Source organism: Sphaeramia orbicularis, chromosome 15, assembly GCF_902148855.1.
Source record: "Sphaeramia orbicularis chromosome 15, fSphaOr1.1, whole genome shotgun sequence".
Classification (NCBI taxonomy): Eukaryota; Metazoa; Chordata; class Actinopteri; order Kurtiformes; family Apogonidae; genus Sphaeramia; species Sphaeramia orbicularis.
In genome coordinates this window covers 29,367,148-29,382,250 of record NC_043971.1, presented here as the reverse complement: position 1 = coordinate 29,382,250, position 15,103 = coordinate 29,367,148, and the positions used below count along the sequence as shown (strand labels likewise).

Below are 15,103 nucleotides of genomic sequence, written 5' to 3'. Positions count from 1 at the left end.
AGTGATGCATACAATGGTAGAGTCATCCACATGTTACTATGGCAGCCTGTCCACGTGTTACCACATTCTCATGTTGATAAAACAGAGACTTTTCAATATTTTACTCCAAATTTTATTTTCAGCGTAGTTGAGCATAATATCTAAAGGTTGTGTCCTACTTGACATCAGTTTCTTTCGAGAACCACGTTTTGAATGTTTGTGTAAAGCTTAAAAATTGATGTTCATTTGAAGTGTTACAGAGCAGTAATTTGACATTTTTCACCCAAAAATTTTATCTCCCCAAATTTTGTTATACATAATGTTAAAGTGCTTATAAATACTTACTCAAATATGTATAATACATGCATAAGTTACTCTGCTTACATGACAGACTGTTGAACATGAAATGTGTCCACGTGTGACCACTTGATCAGACCCTAAGTGCAAAGGGAGGTCACAATAAATACAACCAGTTTGGATTATAGAAGCTGTTTTTTCTCCTTTGAAACCTTTGTTTTTCCTGCTGTACATACTCTCCATATATCCAGATCATATCTTAATACAGAGACTGAGAAATGCATAGGTGTGGTCATTAGAACTTAAACCAACAAACTTCACGTTAGCCTGGTACAGTACTGTAGATCAGGTACTGCCGTCAGTAAACTTACTGGGCCATTATTTCACTCTATCCCCAGTAATTAGTTAAAATAGATTCAGTAGATTAACTAGTTGAAACCTGCAGAAAGTCAGATTGAAGAGACCTAAGTATGTTTTAAGAGGTGGGTTTAATGTGGATACAATCTAATGTTCAATGCTCAAACAATATTTGTGACATATTTTGATGGTGAATGTTAGTCATGGAGCCGTTTTTAGCATCAGTTAAAGTGCGTCTACAGTTTGCTCATATTTGGATTTAGACCTTGTCATACACACAGTAATTATGTCTCAACAGCAGTGCAATAATTAATGGTTAGTATAATTGGTTTGCTTTGGGCAGGCATCAACGGTTTCCTACAGCGCTTTCCTTAATCTCATCTCATCAGAAGGTGAAACCAGCTTAATCCACTCTGTTTAAACTTTGCAATGTGTTTGTCCAGAATGCTGGGACCAGGACCCCCATGTGCGTCCCTCCTTTTCCTGCATCCTGGAGCAGCTGTCTGCTATCGAGGAGGCAGTAATGGCCACCATGCCCCAGGACTCCTTTCACAGCATGCAGGACGACTGGCGTGTGGAGATCCAGGAGATGTTTGATGAGCTTAGGACCAAAGAGAAGGTAAGAATTAACCACATTAATATGTATTTGAACGGGGAGTGGCACACGGATTTAAGCTGATTCTTCTGTGTCATGGTGTGTTAGACCTGTGTGGGAACTTGTTTTAAGTACCAAATGCATATCACATATACATATCAACACCCTCCTAACCTTCCACTTGAACCATTTACCTCTCTTTTTACCTTACATTGAGATGTTGAATTGATCCGTGTCATCTCACTTGGGACAGCTTTAACAGACTTTAAGGTTTAATTGGTTACTTCAAGTGGGCAAACTAATCGCAAGTTTTACAAAGCAAGCCATTAGTGCTGAGGCGCTTCAGCGTACTTCCCCTTGTTAAGACCTTAATCTGCTTCCTGTATAAGTCTCCAGTCACTGGCTTAAGGGGGGGGGGTTCATTAGTGTTTTTTAGAAACTGCAGGAAAGTGGATCACAAAGTGGAGGACTGAATGACACAGAAAACTTTACTGTTGTTTCATTTTTTTGCAAATTCGTCATATTAAGCTTCTGAACATTTTTTGTTTATCTTCATTAAACTCATTCAAATACCAAAAATGCAGAAGAACAAATAGAAACAAAGCATCTCAATACTTTCAATAAAATATACAGAATCTACAATTAACATAATTTTAATTCTCGTGCTTCCATTTTGCTAAATATTTAGTTTTATGAAGCTTATGTAACCTCAAATTAATAAAATTATTAATGATGCTTATGAGATAAGAGGCAAAAAGCATTAAATAACACTTTCCCATACAGTTGTAGCAGGTTACATGTGGATTTAGGCACTCCATCAACAGATTTCCTGTAAACATCCACCATTAATCTCTGTCTAGGTGGGTGGCTGAAGAGGTTTGACTGTAAAGCTGCTTTATGGAAGTCATCCAGTGCAGATTATTATGACTCAGCTGGGAGTTGTTCAAGGGAAAATAGAGGAATAGAAGACAGACTAAGCCATGAGAGCAGAGTTAGCCATGTTACACCGCCTGAAGCTGGAGGCAGTAATCTGTTGGACATAATTTGTAAGAGAAGGTGTGGTTCATTAAGCGACTAACACTCAGTTTTCATTCTCAAATATCTTAGAGCCATACATCCTGATACTTTTAGGTGTTAAAAGACACAGAGAGGAGGACAAATAGTGGGATTTTAAAATTCAATAATCATCACACACCCAAATCTGCATAAGCACTTAAAAACTGAGTACTGATTCTTTCAAACTCGTACTCACGCCTTGTATTTATTTGACAATTCAATCTAAAGGTAACTGAGAAAAACATGTAGGAGAGAAAGGCAGTGTTTTAACTACTTCTACTTCTAATAGTTTAATTAAAGGCCTGTTTCCTTTTCATGGACAAAGTGTTATAGCTTGACTAAACCAGTGTATCTAGGCAACTCTGTAGCAGTTATCTCTGTGGACCAGTCAGCTGTCCATCACAGTCCTGCAGCCTAACCGAATACTCATGACACAGTCTTATATTGTAAAATGTGCTTCTTCCAGGAGCTCCGTTCCAGGGAAGAGGAGCTGACACGGGCCGCCCTCCAGCAGAAGTCTCAGGAGGAGCTGCTGAAGCGCCGGGAGCAGCAGCTAGCGGAAAGAGAGATCAACGTCCTGGAGAGAGAGCTTAACATCCTTATTTTCCAGCTCAACAAAGACAAACCCAACGTGAAGAAGAGGAAAGGCAAATTCAAGCGTTCCCGACTCAAATTGAAGGATGGAAACCGCATCAGCCTGCCCTCAGGTAAACGAACGCATCTAAAAAGCATGTTCAGAATTGACTGGTCATCTAGTATCAGCAAATAAATGAGAGAATTTACTGCTCTAGGTAAAGAAAATGGTTGTTTTTGTGTAAAATACCATTTCTGTGTATTTTCATAGGAGGTTAATATTTAGATTATTATAAAATGTACAGAATTTTTATCATGCTTAAACCTTTTGTGTTTGGGATACAGTGTCGTATATTATCATATATTATTAAATACTCTGTTCCTGTGTCTGTGCCAGTGTGTAGCACTATGGCTACATTCACACTGCAGCGAAAAATGATCTTTTCACTCATATTTGACGCAGATCTTTTTTTTCATGGTGAACAGTTTAGATCACACAGTCTTATGCCTTCAGACCAGGGCTGGGCAATATAACAATATATACTGTGAAATAACTTTTCCTCAATAGAAATATGAGACTTGCTCGATACAATTTTGATAGAATTCATTCATCCTTTTTTGACAGACATAAGAACAGCCAATCATAATTAAGTAGCACCACACCGAACCAATCACACTAGGGCCACGGCAAGTTAGGTAGACACACACAGCACAGGTGTAAGAGCAGCTGCAGCACACACACACACTAATGTTTGGGCTGCAGCGGGAGATAATGACTGTTCCTCCAGGAGAAAATATGACCGAGAACTTGGGCAATGGGGTTATTGAGAAGTAGGGGTGTAACGGTGCACTAGTTTGTACCGAACCGTTTCAGTTCAGGGCCTTCAATACAATACGGAGGTGTACCGAATGAATACATGTAGCCAATGTGAAGAACACAAACACACTCCTTTCCACATGAACCTTTTTGGAATGAAGACTTTATTTATTTGGAGTTGACCAACAAATGTAATGGTCTGTTTTGTTTGTGTTCTCTTTTAAAACTTGAAAGCTTTCACCTGCCCTTCAAACTTTTAGTTTAGTTTTAAATATATGTACCTGTTTTATTTATCTGAAGCAGCTGTATAATGTTCTTCAGCACATCTGTCGTGTTCAACCTCTGACAGAAAATAAACATTTTTAAATCCAAAATAACCTTCTGATTTCTTTACATCTAACTTATGAGTAATGGAAAATTTAAGCTTGACAAAAATAGTGGTTTGATTTATATTGTGATACATTGTCGATATCGTCTGATATGAAAAAAATATTGTGATATTATTTTTTCCATGTCACCTAGCCGTGCTTCAGACCATGACTTATCTGGACCACTTCTATATGTGGTTCTAAAACTGAATATAGAGGCAGTCTTCTTCAGTGTTGCCTTAGTCTGAACAGTCAGTTCAGAATCCATCCAACTCTTACTTTTAGATTGAGGTTCATTACAGTTCTGCACTGGAGGGAGACACACACAAGCTTTAAACTTCATCATACAAGCCCAACCTTAAACGTAAAGCAGTAAAAGGAAACATCGTATATCATAATAAAACACAGACTGGGACCTTTTTCTTGTACAGGGAATATTGATAATACTTCAATATTTTAACTTAAAAGCAACATTTGGAGTTTTTTCACTGTGTATCTTTGCATTTTGATTGAAGAACTTGGCTTTAACACTTAAAACACCACTGCTTTTGTGTGTGTGCCATACCCAGTTCACTCTGGAATCTGATGTTGGTGACATAAAAAATAATGCAGACAGTCAAACAAAAAAGTTAAATCTGAACAATAAATCAGAATTATGTGAATGTGACCTATCACATATCTGTTGTAGCTGAGATTTTAATAACCGAATAACACCTGTTTATTTAAATCTGTTGTATTTTGTAGATTTCCAGCATAAAATCACAGTGCAAGCATCACCTTCCATGGACAAGAGGCGGAGTTTACACAGCACCAGCTCCTCTCCTCCCAGCAGTCCCACTCTCATTCCTCGCCTACGAGCCTTTCAACGTAAGTCTGGACACAAACCAGAGTAACGCGTTCTGGATTTCTACTGAGTCGAGACTATAAATTACACCAATCAGATCTGTATATGTACAAAGCTGATTATTTTGAAGGTTTTTATTGTGCAGTTGACTCTAAGGTTTATGGGGACGGTAACATTCACATTGACAGGAACTATGTGAACCGAAGCTCCGGACCCACAAGCTGTGGGCCAGTTGTTTGAACAGTTTGATAATGGCTTTAGTCACGCACCAACGCCCTTGCAATAACTGGAACAAATTCCTCTTGTACATTTATGGAAGTTTTCGCATGTGACATTCAGACAGGGGGCACAAGTACTTATCAAGACCAGTTCCCACTGAAATGATTTCCATACCCTTTATAGCGGTGCCACCCACTTTAAAAGAAATTAAACAACGCACCTGAGATAGAAGTTTCAAAATATGATATGAAATATAAGTTTGAAGTAGAAAACCAACACCAACATAGTAATTTTGCTATCAAATATCAGAATATCTGGAAGAGTTTTGCATTTCTCCTGTAATGTGTGGCATTAACCATATATATGGGTGCTTCTATGAAACTGGTCCTTAAAAACAGGACATGGGGGCTAAAAATTCAAACCAGATGTAGCCTAATGTTATGAAACAAATTTAGAAGCACTTTGGGTCTATTTTAAAAATAAATACTCAATGAGATAAAAGAGAAACTATTTTTCAGATAAAACATTTTTATATTATTTTTATGCAAAAATCTGCATGTAACAGTAAAAAAGACATAAAAATTGCATGCTTCTATTTTTTCTAATATCTTTTTGTTCTCTCACAGGTACATTTTGGGAATCTAACTAATTAGGCAAGGCAGAGAGTTTCAAAAAAATGACCACTGTTGAAATATCACTCGCGATTTATAAATGTTCAAATGGGCAGGTTCCACATGTAACACAAGTGGACACAATGGGTTACACACAAAACCTGGAATGAAACTACTGATTCATGAAAAACCTGCATGTCTGGATTAGAAAAACCACTAGGATCATCAAATTTAACACAGTGTGTTATTTATAGTTCTATATTGGACCATTTCAAGCCATATTTTCCAGATCAAATGCACTGACACCTAGGCAGCTTTTCCTGTCCCAATTTTGGTCCTATTTTTGGCCCCAATGTTTTATTAAAAATTCATTAACTTTGGGATGGCTTAGAGCAAGAGTGTAATTTTTTTGCATTCATCTGAGGTCATCATTAGGTACATCCTGTGGAGAAATATTTGTAAATTTCTCTTTTATTATTGGGTCTAAAAAGCTGGCGAAGTGTAAGGTATCAAAATAAACCCAGTTTTATAGAAGCACCCATATTTAATGCAACTGAAGTGTGACGTATATGCTTGAATTAATAATTCCCCCCTGGATTAATTATCTTTTAATCCTGTCTCAAAAGATGTTTTGTTAAGTACAAGTTTGTGGATTTGTATGCTCAGATACTGACATTGATTATTGTTTGTCTTAAATGTATGTGTACAGCACTATCTCATACAAAGGGATTCACAGTGCTTTACTACACAAGTTAAGTTAAAATCAGGGAAATGTAAGTAGATTAAACAAAATGTCCTTTTAGACACACATACACACAAACAGCCTTCCACAGGAAATTGCTGATTAACAAGAGTAGCACGGATGTCATTAGGTGGACTCATGTTAGTACAAATTTTATTAAATATTGGTATAATATTTGATTTATTCCCTTTTTGATCTTTTTGATGGAGGTAACGTGCGTGTTTCCCCTCCTCAGTGACGTCCCATTTGCAGAGGGACAGTTTGTATGTTTACCAACAGGACGTTGATCTGACCAGCGAGCTCACAGCCTACACTGGGCTCAGGAGGAAAGGCAAGCTATTCGCTGCCTAGATGCAGCACGGGTGTGGCTAACAGCACCGAGCTCTTCGTGTGATGTTTGGCTAATGTTGGTTATTGAAATGGTTTGATTCCTAACAGCTTCCCATCACTGGGGATTGTGTGTGGGAATAAATACTCAGGACTCGGGTGTTTTACAGCATCTGTTATTAACTGAAGAATCAAATATGCAAAAAGGGTCCATGATGTGAGATTTCTGCCACAGACTCAGGCCAAAATGTAACTTTGTTTATTTAATAATCATGTCAAAGCACAGGAATATATTAATGAGTAAGAGTACATCTGATAAGTGACTGTAATTTGTTGTTATCGGGACAATTTGGCCTTAGTCTGTGTCTTTGTGTGTTTGTTGGATTCTTATGCTCCTCACCTCCTTAATAATAATTTCACAGACTAACACAAATGAGAGGTTTTGGTTTCTGCTTTTCATGAAAAGAACAAGCGCTGATTTGTCTTAAAAGCATTTCTCCTGTAGATAGAGAGGGACTCGACAAAGAAACTATCAGCCAGTCACATTCAGATAAAGAAGCTGCATTAATCCTACTAATACTTTTCTAATAGATGCAGGTTATAATTTTTACCTTTACTTCAACTGTGTGTCTAGTGTAACACTTGTGGCCACCTTTTTTAGCAGTTACTCAAGACGAGAGCAACCGAACATGGGGACGCAGCTCCCTCTTCAGGCCAGAGGAGTTTGATGACGTGAAAAAGGGAATCAAAAAGAAAGGAAGAACCTGGGGCCCCAGTTCTGTACAGAGCAAAGAAAGGCCCAATGCTGCGGAGAGGTACTGACCACACACAACATGCACACATTTCACTATGAATAAAAACATATATTATACTATACTAGTATATACTATACTTTACTGATAGTACTGCTTTGATGTCAATGTCATCTCCATCTGTGTTTGTGTCCCAGAGTGCGTCCTCTCTCAGACGGCAGTAACCCTTGGTCCACCAGCCTGGTCAAGTCTCAGAAGTCTGTCCCTCTCGCTGCCCTTTTTGCTGAACAAGGTGAGGAAAGAAAAACATACTAAACACAGATAGTATGACTAGAAATAAGTGTTAACACACAGCGGTAAACATTTTTTTTATTTTTATTTTTTATTTATATAACAGTAGACTTGAGCATTGTTACAGAAAAATAAAATGCAACAATGCAATGTATAGGCACAATTTTAGTGTTAATTTACATATCTTAGCTCTAAATCAGCTTATGAGAAACAGAACAGTCTAATAGAGTAAAATACAACAGACATAACTAATAACAGAAATACAAGTTTAAAGACTAAAATGACAACAAGGACTAGAAAAGCAGTGATTTCCTGATGTTTGTCATTTTCACAGGTTTGTCTTTAAGCTGTAGTTTGTTGTTTTGTGTTGAAAGCTTTAGCATTTAAATCAGGTTCTTTTCTAGTTGTATTGATGTTACGGATGCTTCAGGCAGGTAGAAGACCTGCCTAGTGAGTAGTTAATTATGTACTGATTTATAATGTGTGGCTTCTTCGACTGTGCGTCCAGCAGGGGCCGGTAAAGACGAGACCTTTTCCCAGGAACACCCTGACAGCAGCACCAAACCAAAGCAGCTCAAGTTCCCCAACCAGGTGTATATTGATCTACCTCTGTGGAGGGACGAGCAGCAGCCTCAGAGCCCCGCTGGGCAGGGAGACGCTGCGGTCGGGGCAGCAGGTCAGGGTGGCCCCGCGGAGACCCCAGAGGACCCCTACACCACCACATCCACCTCGTCCACCTCCACCACCCCACAGCTCACCCCCACTAACAGCCTAAAGCGAGCGTCTGTACGCCGTAAGACCGACTGCGTGCTGTACGGCTGCGGTTCGCTGCTGGCGTCTGTCGTCCTGGGCTACGACCTGCGAGAAGCTCTCAAGAACTCGGCTCCAGGTGAAGACGGCGAACCTCAGCGGGAGGAGAAAGAGAAGAAGAAGAAGGAGGGCCTGTTTCAGCGCGCGACCAGGTTCCGCCGCAGCACGTCACCACCGAGCAATCGCTCCCGTAAAGACGAGGCGTCATCAAACCACACGTCCTCCCAGCCCGTCAATCTTATTTCCATGTCGGCCATTATGGAATGCAACTCCACCAAATGTCTTTTACAGTCCGAGGCCGAGGTGTCAGAGACTAGCCCCGGGAAGATTGAGGTAACAGCGGCCAATCACCACACAGAGCCGTCAAAGCCAGGAGCAGCAACATCTGCAGAAACCCAGAGCAACAGGACGGCAACAAAAACCCAGCTCCAGACCCCAGGACAAACCCAAAGCCAGGCCCCAGAGCAGAGCAACCACAACACAGGAACACGTCTACGCAGGAAGAAATACACCAACAACCACAGCAGTGAGTTACACCAGGGGACATGAGGGCTGGATGATACAGCAAAAGATGTACACAGAGACGCCATTTTACATTTCGATGAATGAATCTAAATGTAGTTAGTTTGAAGGGTATAGTAATAATGTCTGAACAAATATAGTTTAAGAGTATAACCTGCTTGTTCATTCTGTGTGAACGACAGATATGTTATGTATTTAAACAACTCTCTCAGCCATTCAAGTACATATTTCCAAATTGCAGCAAAGACTCTCATCATAGGTTTGTATTTTAATTTATTCCATTTTGGTTCAAAAATATACCTTTACCATTTATCACTGAAGGCAAAGCCATCTGAGATTTCCTCACCAATAGAAAACCCACTCATATGTACACATTTATTTAGCACAGTGACTTTTCATGATTGTGTTATTGCTTACATTAAAGGTATTAAAAATGAATTACACCGGTCATTGTTGGTAAAATACTTGTTTTTGTTTTCAGCCAATGGCCCACCCACTCTGCTGCCTCCTGCTACACCGCTGAAGAAGCAGGAGAAGGAGAAGGAGAAGAACGGTGCGTCTGAGAAGCCCTCAGGTGGTGACAGCTGCCCCAGACCGAGGCCAGTGTCGTTCCGGGCCAAACCCCACGCCTGGGCTCTGCTGCGGGGACGCAATAAAAGCTATTCACTGGGCCACTACTCTGGAGAGAAGACGGCCAAGAACCTGAGCATGGTGCTGTCTTCGGAGGTGGGGGTGGGCTGCTCCCTGCTGGACATGGACACCGAGGGCCAGAAACGAGACTGCACCGTGCCGCTCTGCCGCATTCAGAGTTCCCCAGGACGACCCTCCGTCTTTGAACTGGAGAAGGAGTTCCTGTCATGAAGACCTCCAGACCGGACAGACACACCCCCTGGGATTTCACATACAATCCAACACAGAACATGTGGTTTAGAACTCCTGGAGGGTTTAGAACCAGGCTGCCTTATTTTTCCATTTTTACAATTCTATAACATAGCACACAACTTCGTCTTAGTTCTAGGGCATAGTGACGTCAGCGTTACCAAGTCTGAGACTTGAGAAATCATCTCTGTCACCAGGTTTAGAGAGAGCACCTCGGCTCAGTTTGATCACTGTTTACTTTATGTAAGGTCTTAGGCTACGTCCACACTGGTATGTTTTTATTTTAAAATACATGACTTTTGATACATGTACACTGAGCATCCCTATTTTATACCCAGAATTCAATGTTTTATAATCCCTAAAACCTTTTTGGAATTGTGTTATAAATTCCAAGACTGCAATGTAGGCTGGAAAGACGGAAACCTCCACGTCACTGTCTGTTTCATTTAGTCAGTACATGTCCTTCACTGATTCGTTTCCCTACCTTCATATGCTCCTCTCTTGAAAGCTGGTGCTTGACTACCAACTTTTACTTGCACACACATATTGAATTACTGGGCTTTCTGTCCTCTTCTCTTGTAGCGGCTGTTGCTACAGTGGGGCCATAGACTGGATATAAAGATGGACGCAGCCATGGCCCCCTAAAGTGTTCCACTGCTGGGGGGCTCCAGGTTACCGCTCTCCCAGTGTTTATCAAATGTGCTCATCCAGTAAATGCTGATGATCTATCATTTTATGTAGATTTCATTAGGCTCATGATTTGTCGCTAATTCTAACTGAAAATGGTTTATAATTGTAAATGATCACTTACACAAAAAATGATCAAACACAAAAGAAGGAAACATCACTGTTCCTCACGTCTCTGCATTTCTTCTGTGCAAACTGCATAACACAAATACACAGCAGCTCCTGTAACCACTGGATTCGGGCATCACTTTTCCACAAGAGGTGTGAGCAACACTGAGCCGTCTTCACATACATTCTACGTTGTGGTCACGTGATCTGCGTTTCAGGGGTGTTACAACACGTAAAGTATTTGTGAAATTCTCAGACTCATCTTTACAGACATACTTCACATCGTTGTTGTCACTGTTTAAGATGAAAGTATATTAGTGTGGATGTAGCCTTTACACACTGCCTTGTTCTGCTCTAGAACACACACGTCTGGGCCGTTTTGTAACCCCATCAGAACATTCCAGAGCTGGATCAGCAGCTCTTCCACTGATCCCTCGGTGCTCAATTGCCACCTTCGTTCATTCATCTCTGCCTTCGTCACCCTCTTCTTCGTTCTGTTGGTGCAGCTAAACGTTGACCGCTGCTGCAGCTTTCGCAACACAATACCCTCACCTTTTTATTTATATATATATTTTTATAGGTAATTTAATATGAAGAGACTTGACCTTACTTTAGCATGAGTCGTGTGCCTACACTTTTAGATTTTTGACTTGAGAATCATGCATGCATGTACCCTTAAAATGTTGAACAAAAAAAATCCTTATGCCTTGTTTGTAAATATTTCTTTTTATCCATCTAATGCTGGAAGCTTTTTTGTATTACAAATATGCTGTAATGACTGTGTTAATGTCAGCGATGTGCAGTACAGTTTGTGTACTGATGCAGGTGGCATACTGTTTCCCAAGGATGTCTTCCCACAATGCTTTTTATCTTTTTTTTGTTTTTGTTTTTTAGATACCCAAGGTCCTACAGAACAGACCTGGACACTTCTCATTCAGAAGTTGGATCAAATTTTTAATGCCCTTTGGGGTCAAATGTTGCTAATATGGATTTTTCTAAGAGTATTTATAGAAAGGTTTTATGTCATTGATCTTTTTCTCCTTACTTCCTTTAATGACAGCTGACAGGTTGGCATTATAATGAGCCATTTGGAAGATGGCACAGCCTGGGAGTGGCCATAGAACACTACAGGAGGATGTACAAACCAGACTGAATTGTTATTTATGGTTAACAACAAAAAAGATGTAAACATTTTGTGTATAATTATACAACAAAGGTGTATTTTCCTTTTTTTTCTGTAACTCAGAATTGATTTACTTGTTAATTTTACACACAAATATGCTCAAAGGAGCTCTGTGGAGTTTGGAGGTTATGTTAATCCCCAGTGTTTCTCACCAAATCATGTTAACTTTGCAGTGACATGTTTCACTCATCCAAGCCTTGCTAGTCGGTGCTGTTTCCTTCATTGCATTTACCATGTGGTCATGTAAATCTTAATGTCACTTGCATCTCCATGAGTGTTTCTCTGTCATCATGTTCAGGAAAATCGAGTTAAAACGTGCAGGGAAAATGACTTCTGCTCCGGTGAAATGGCCACTCCTGGGCTCTTCTTCTAATGCTCAATCAAATAATGACATGGATTTTAATGACTGACTGATGATTAAATCCCCCCCAACTTGTATCACTGTCCAACTTTAGTCAAGTTTCGCTAGAAGTTTTTTAAAGATGTGTCCTGCTTTTTTTTTTTTTTTTTTTTTTTTTTTTTTTTAATACAAGTCAAGGACACATTTACAGCATAAATTCCCAAATGGTGTAAATATGATTTTGATTCCTCATGTGTATATGACTGTGGCATCTTTTGCTGATTTAGAATGTGAATTGTTGCGTATTTTACAACTACTGTCTCATGTTTAAAACCAGTTGCAACACTGTAAAGGTTTGAACACCCACGTGCTAAACGGTGCAGCTCGTAAGCAAATAACCACTGACTTTTCTGAGTGCCTATGAATTCAGGGGGATCGGTAAAAAGTGTATCCCCTGCTGCATCTTGGATTTCAGTATGAGGCTTAAGTCTGCAGCATGTCGCAAGAATTCGGTCTAAACTTGATGTCAGCGACCACTCTAAACACCCCATAAACATTCCACTCAGTTTGACAAACTGTAGCAATAATATTCTCCAAAATGGTGCATTCAGGCTGCTGGCTACGGGACCAAATTGAACACAGCCCAGCACTAAGGCCTCTGTCTTCAGGACCAAAACCACTAAATATGACTAGCTGCTAGTGTGGAGTTTTTACAAAAGAAAACTTTACATATGAAAACTTTAGAAAACAACCTCAGAGGCACAGTTACGATGCTTCACTGAAAAGAAAAAAAAAACTGTCGCATTCTGAGTAAATGACAAGACTTCCTGTTAAATCACTGAACCTGTCTGAATGTGTCAGCTTTGAGTTCATCCAATTCAGTGATTGGTTATTATTATCATTACAGTATTGGTTATTTCACACCTGATTGATCAAGAAGTTTATCAACATTTTGAATAAAGTCTAAATTAAGACTAAATATGCCTTTTTGTTTTTCTTTGCAACATAGGGAGTGTGTTTTTGAGGGGATTTAGGATGAATGTCAAATCCTTTGTTTCTACTATCGCTCTAAACAGACATTTTTTCTGTGTTTTTATAACTGTTTTTCAATGTTGAATAAGGATTCTTTGAAGACTAATTTCCGTAGAACCTGTGTCATCACCTCCAATGTCCAGGATCCTTTTAACATGACTCTTCAAGAATGTTCCAGCGAATCCTTAGGGGATCCTCGGTGCCATTTAAACTCCCACAATCCTCTGTGCCTAAATCCTAAAAATGCAGCTTTACAAATTAAGAGCCGACTGCAAGTACAAGTGGCACAACAAACCCCGCCCCTCACATGTATTGTAGCTTATTTTGGGATCGATCCAGCTGATGTCATCATGCCCATCCATGCGCTGATGTCAGCATATCAATTGCCTCTATATATGTGCCAGGTTTGAAGTAAATTAAAGCAAAACTGATGTTTTTATAGATGTGAAATTTCAGCCAATATAAGTAAGTGGGAGAAGAAAAAAGATTTTAAAAAATTTGAACTTTGACTTACTTTTCCTAAATGTAACCACATCTATTCTGGGTCACTGGCAATCTACAAACCAAATTTGGTATGAATTCAACAAATAGTTTTGCTGCTAGAGTGTTAAAGAAACAAACTGAACCAAAAACAGTACCCCTTGCCTCCCCTTTGGGTGGTGGGGTAATTAAAACAAAGAAAAAGAATGAAGAGCAAGATGCCTCACAAATGCAATATGCATTTCAATACAACTGGGTTCACTTGTTAGCTAAGTTTATTATCGTGCACTTAATACATGATGGTGATTCAGTTCACTTATATATAGACATGTGTAGATCCACTGCAGTCTGTGAGTAATATACATATGTGTGAATTATAAGTTGAGGCATGATATAAAAATTACACTTTTTTAAAGAAATTTCAGGTTTTTCATGGTTCATGATTATCAATCGATCAAAGTTTTTTGTTTTTTTTTTTTTGTTTTTTTATATAGCATTACATCATAACATCATAATATTTAGAGCTGGTCTATACCAGACTCTTAAGCCAATTTACAGAAACCCAACAGAATCCTCCAGGAGCAAACATAAGAATGACATTTTTTAAAGGATGCTTTGTAGATGTAAACATTTTCAATATATAACTTTACTTTTTTCACTCTAAGACATAGAGAAAAGTTTGGAGTTCAGATAATTTATAGGTTATTGTGTGATTATTGTACCTACTTGAGATCATATTGTTCTGTCTGTGTCCCCTGAACTAAAATGCAGTGGACACCCTGGGTTAATCTTGTGCACCCACTGATTCATCTGAATTTCTGACTTTAAGCCAATGAATGCCTTGGAAAGGTAGATCAGACAGTATTTAATTTGGAGGACTAAAACATCTACATTTTCTGAAAAGACAAATAAATAAATCAAACTTGCTACAGGTTTTGTCTGACAACTATGTAACATTTTTCTGAAAATGGTGATTTTAAATGAACTGGATGAAGTGGAGGTACTTCTGCTTCAGATGATGTTTGACACCTGATTCTGGACGATACTATAGAAACACTAAATAAACGATTACAGGTCAGGTAACACAAAAAGGGTTCCTGGTCTCTGAGGGTTGCGGTTCATTACAGTTTGACTGCGCTGCAAAAAGCCAGCTTTCAAAAACAAAAAAAAAATTTTTTTAAATAAAAATTGGGGGAATATTACTTAAACTAAGCAAAATTATCTCCCATTAGAA

At 39.2% G+C, this 15,103-nt stretch overlaps 1 protein-coding gene across 4 annotated transcripts in view; it reads left to right on the top strand.

The window, feature by feature from the left end:
* The window catches only part of map3k21 (mitogen-activated protein kinase kinase kinase 21), a 29,793-nt gene extending 16,457 nt beyond the window's left edge, over positions 1 to 13,336 (top strand). The window contains exons 4-11 of one of the 4 annotated variants that reach the window (XM_030156350.1): positions 1,077 to 1,252; positions 2,751 to 2,991; positions 4,787 to 4,909; positions 6,694 to 6,789; positions 7,447 to 7,600; positions 7,735 to 7,829; positions 8,337 to 9,164; positions 9,642 to 13,336. In XM_030156350.1, the coding sequence (XP_030012210.1) occupies positions 1,077 to 1,252; positions 2,751 to 2,991; positions 4,787 to 4,909; positions 6,694 to 6,789; positions 7,447 to 7,600; positions 7,735 to 7,829; positions 8,337 to 9,164; positions 9,642 to 10,021 (2,093 nt within the window). In that variant the 3' untranslated portion in view covers positions 10,022 to 13,336. The remainder of the gene's footprint in view (positions 1 to 1,076; positions 1,253 to 2,750; positions 2,992 to 4,786; positions 4,910 to 6,693; positions 6,790 to 7,446; positions 7,601 to 7,734; positions 7,830 to 8,336; positions 9,165 to 9,641) is intronic. The other 3 variants (XM_030156351.1, XM_030156352.1, XM_030156353.1) reach the window with 3 other exon arrangements.
* The last annotated feature ends 1,767 nt before the right edge of the window (positions 13,337 to 15,103 follow it).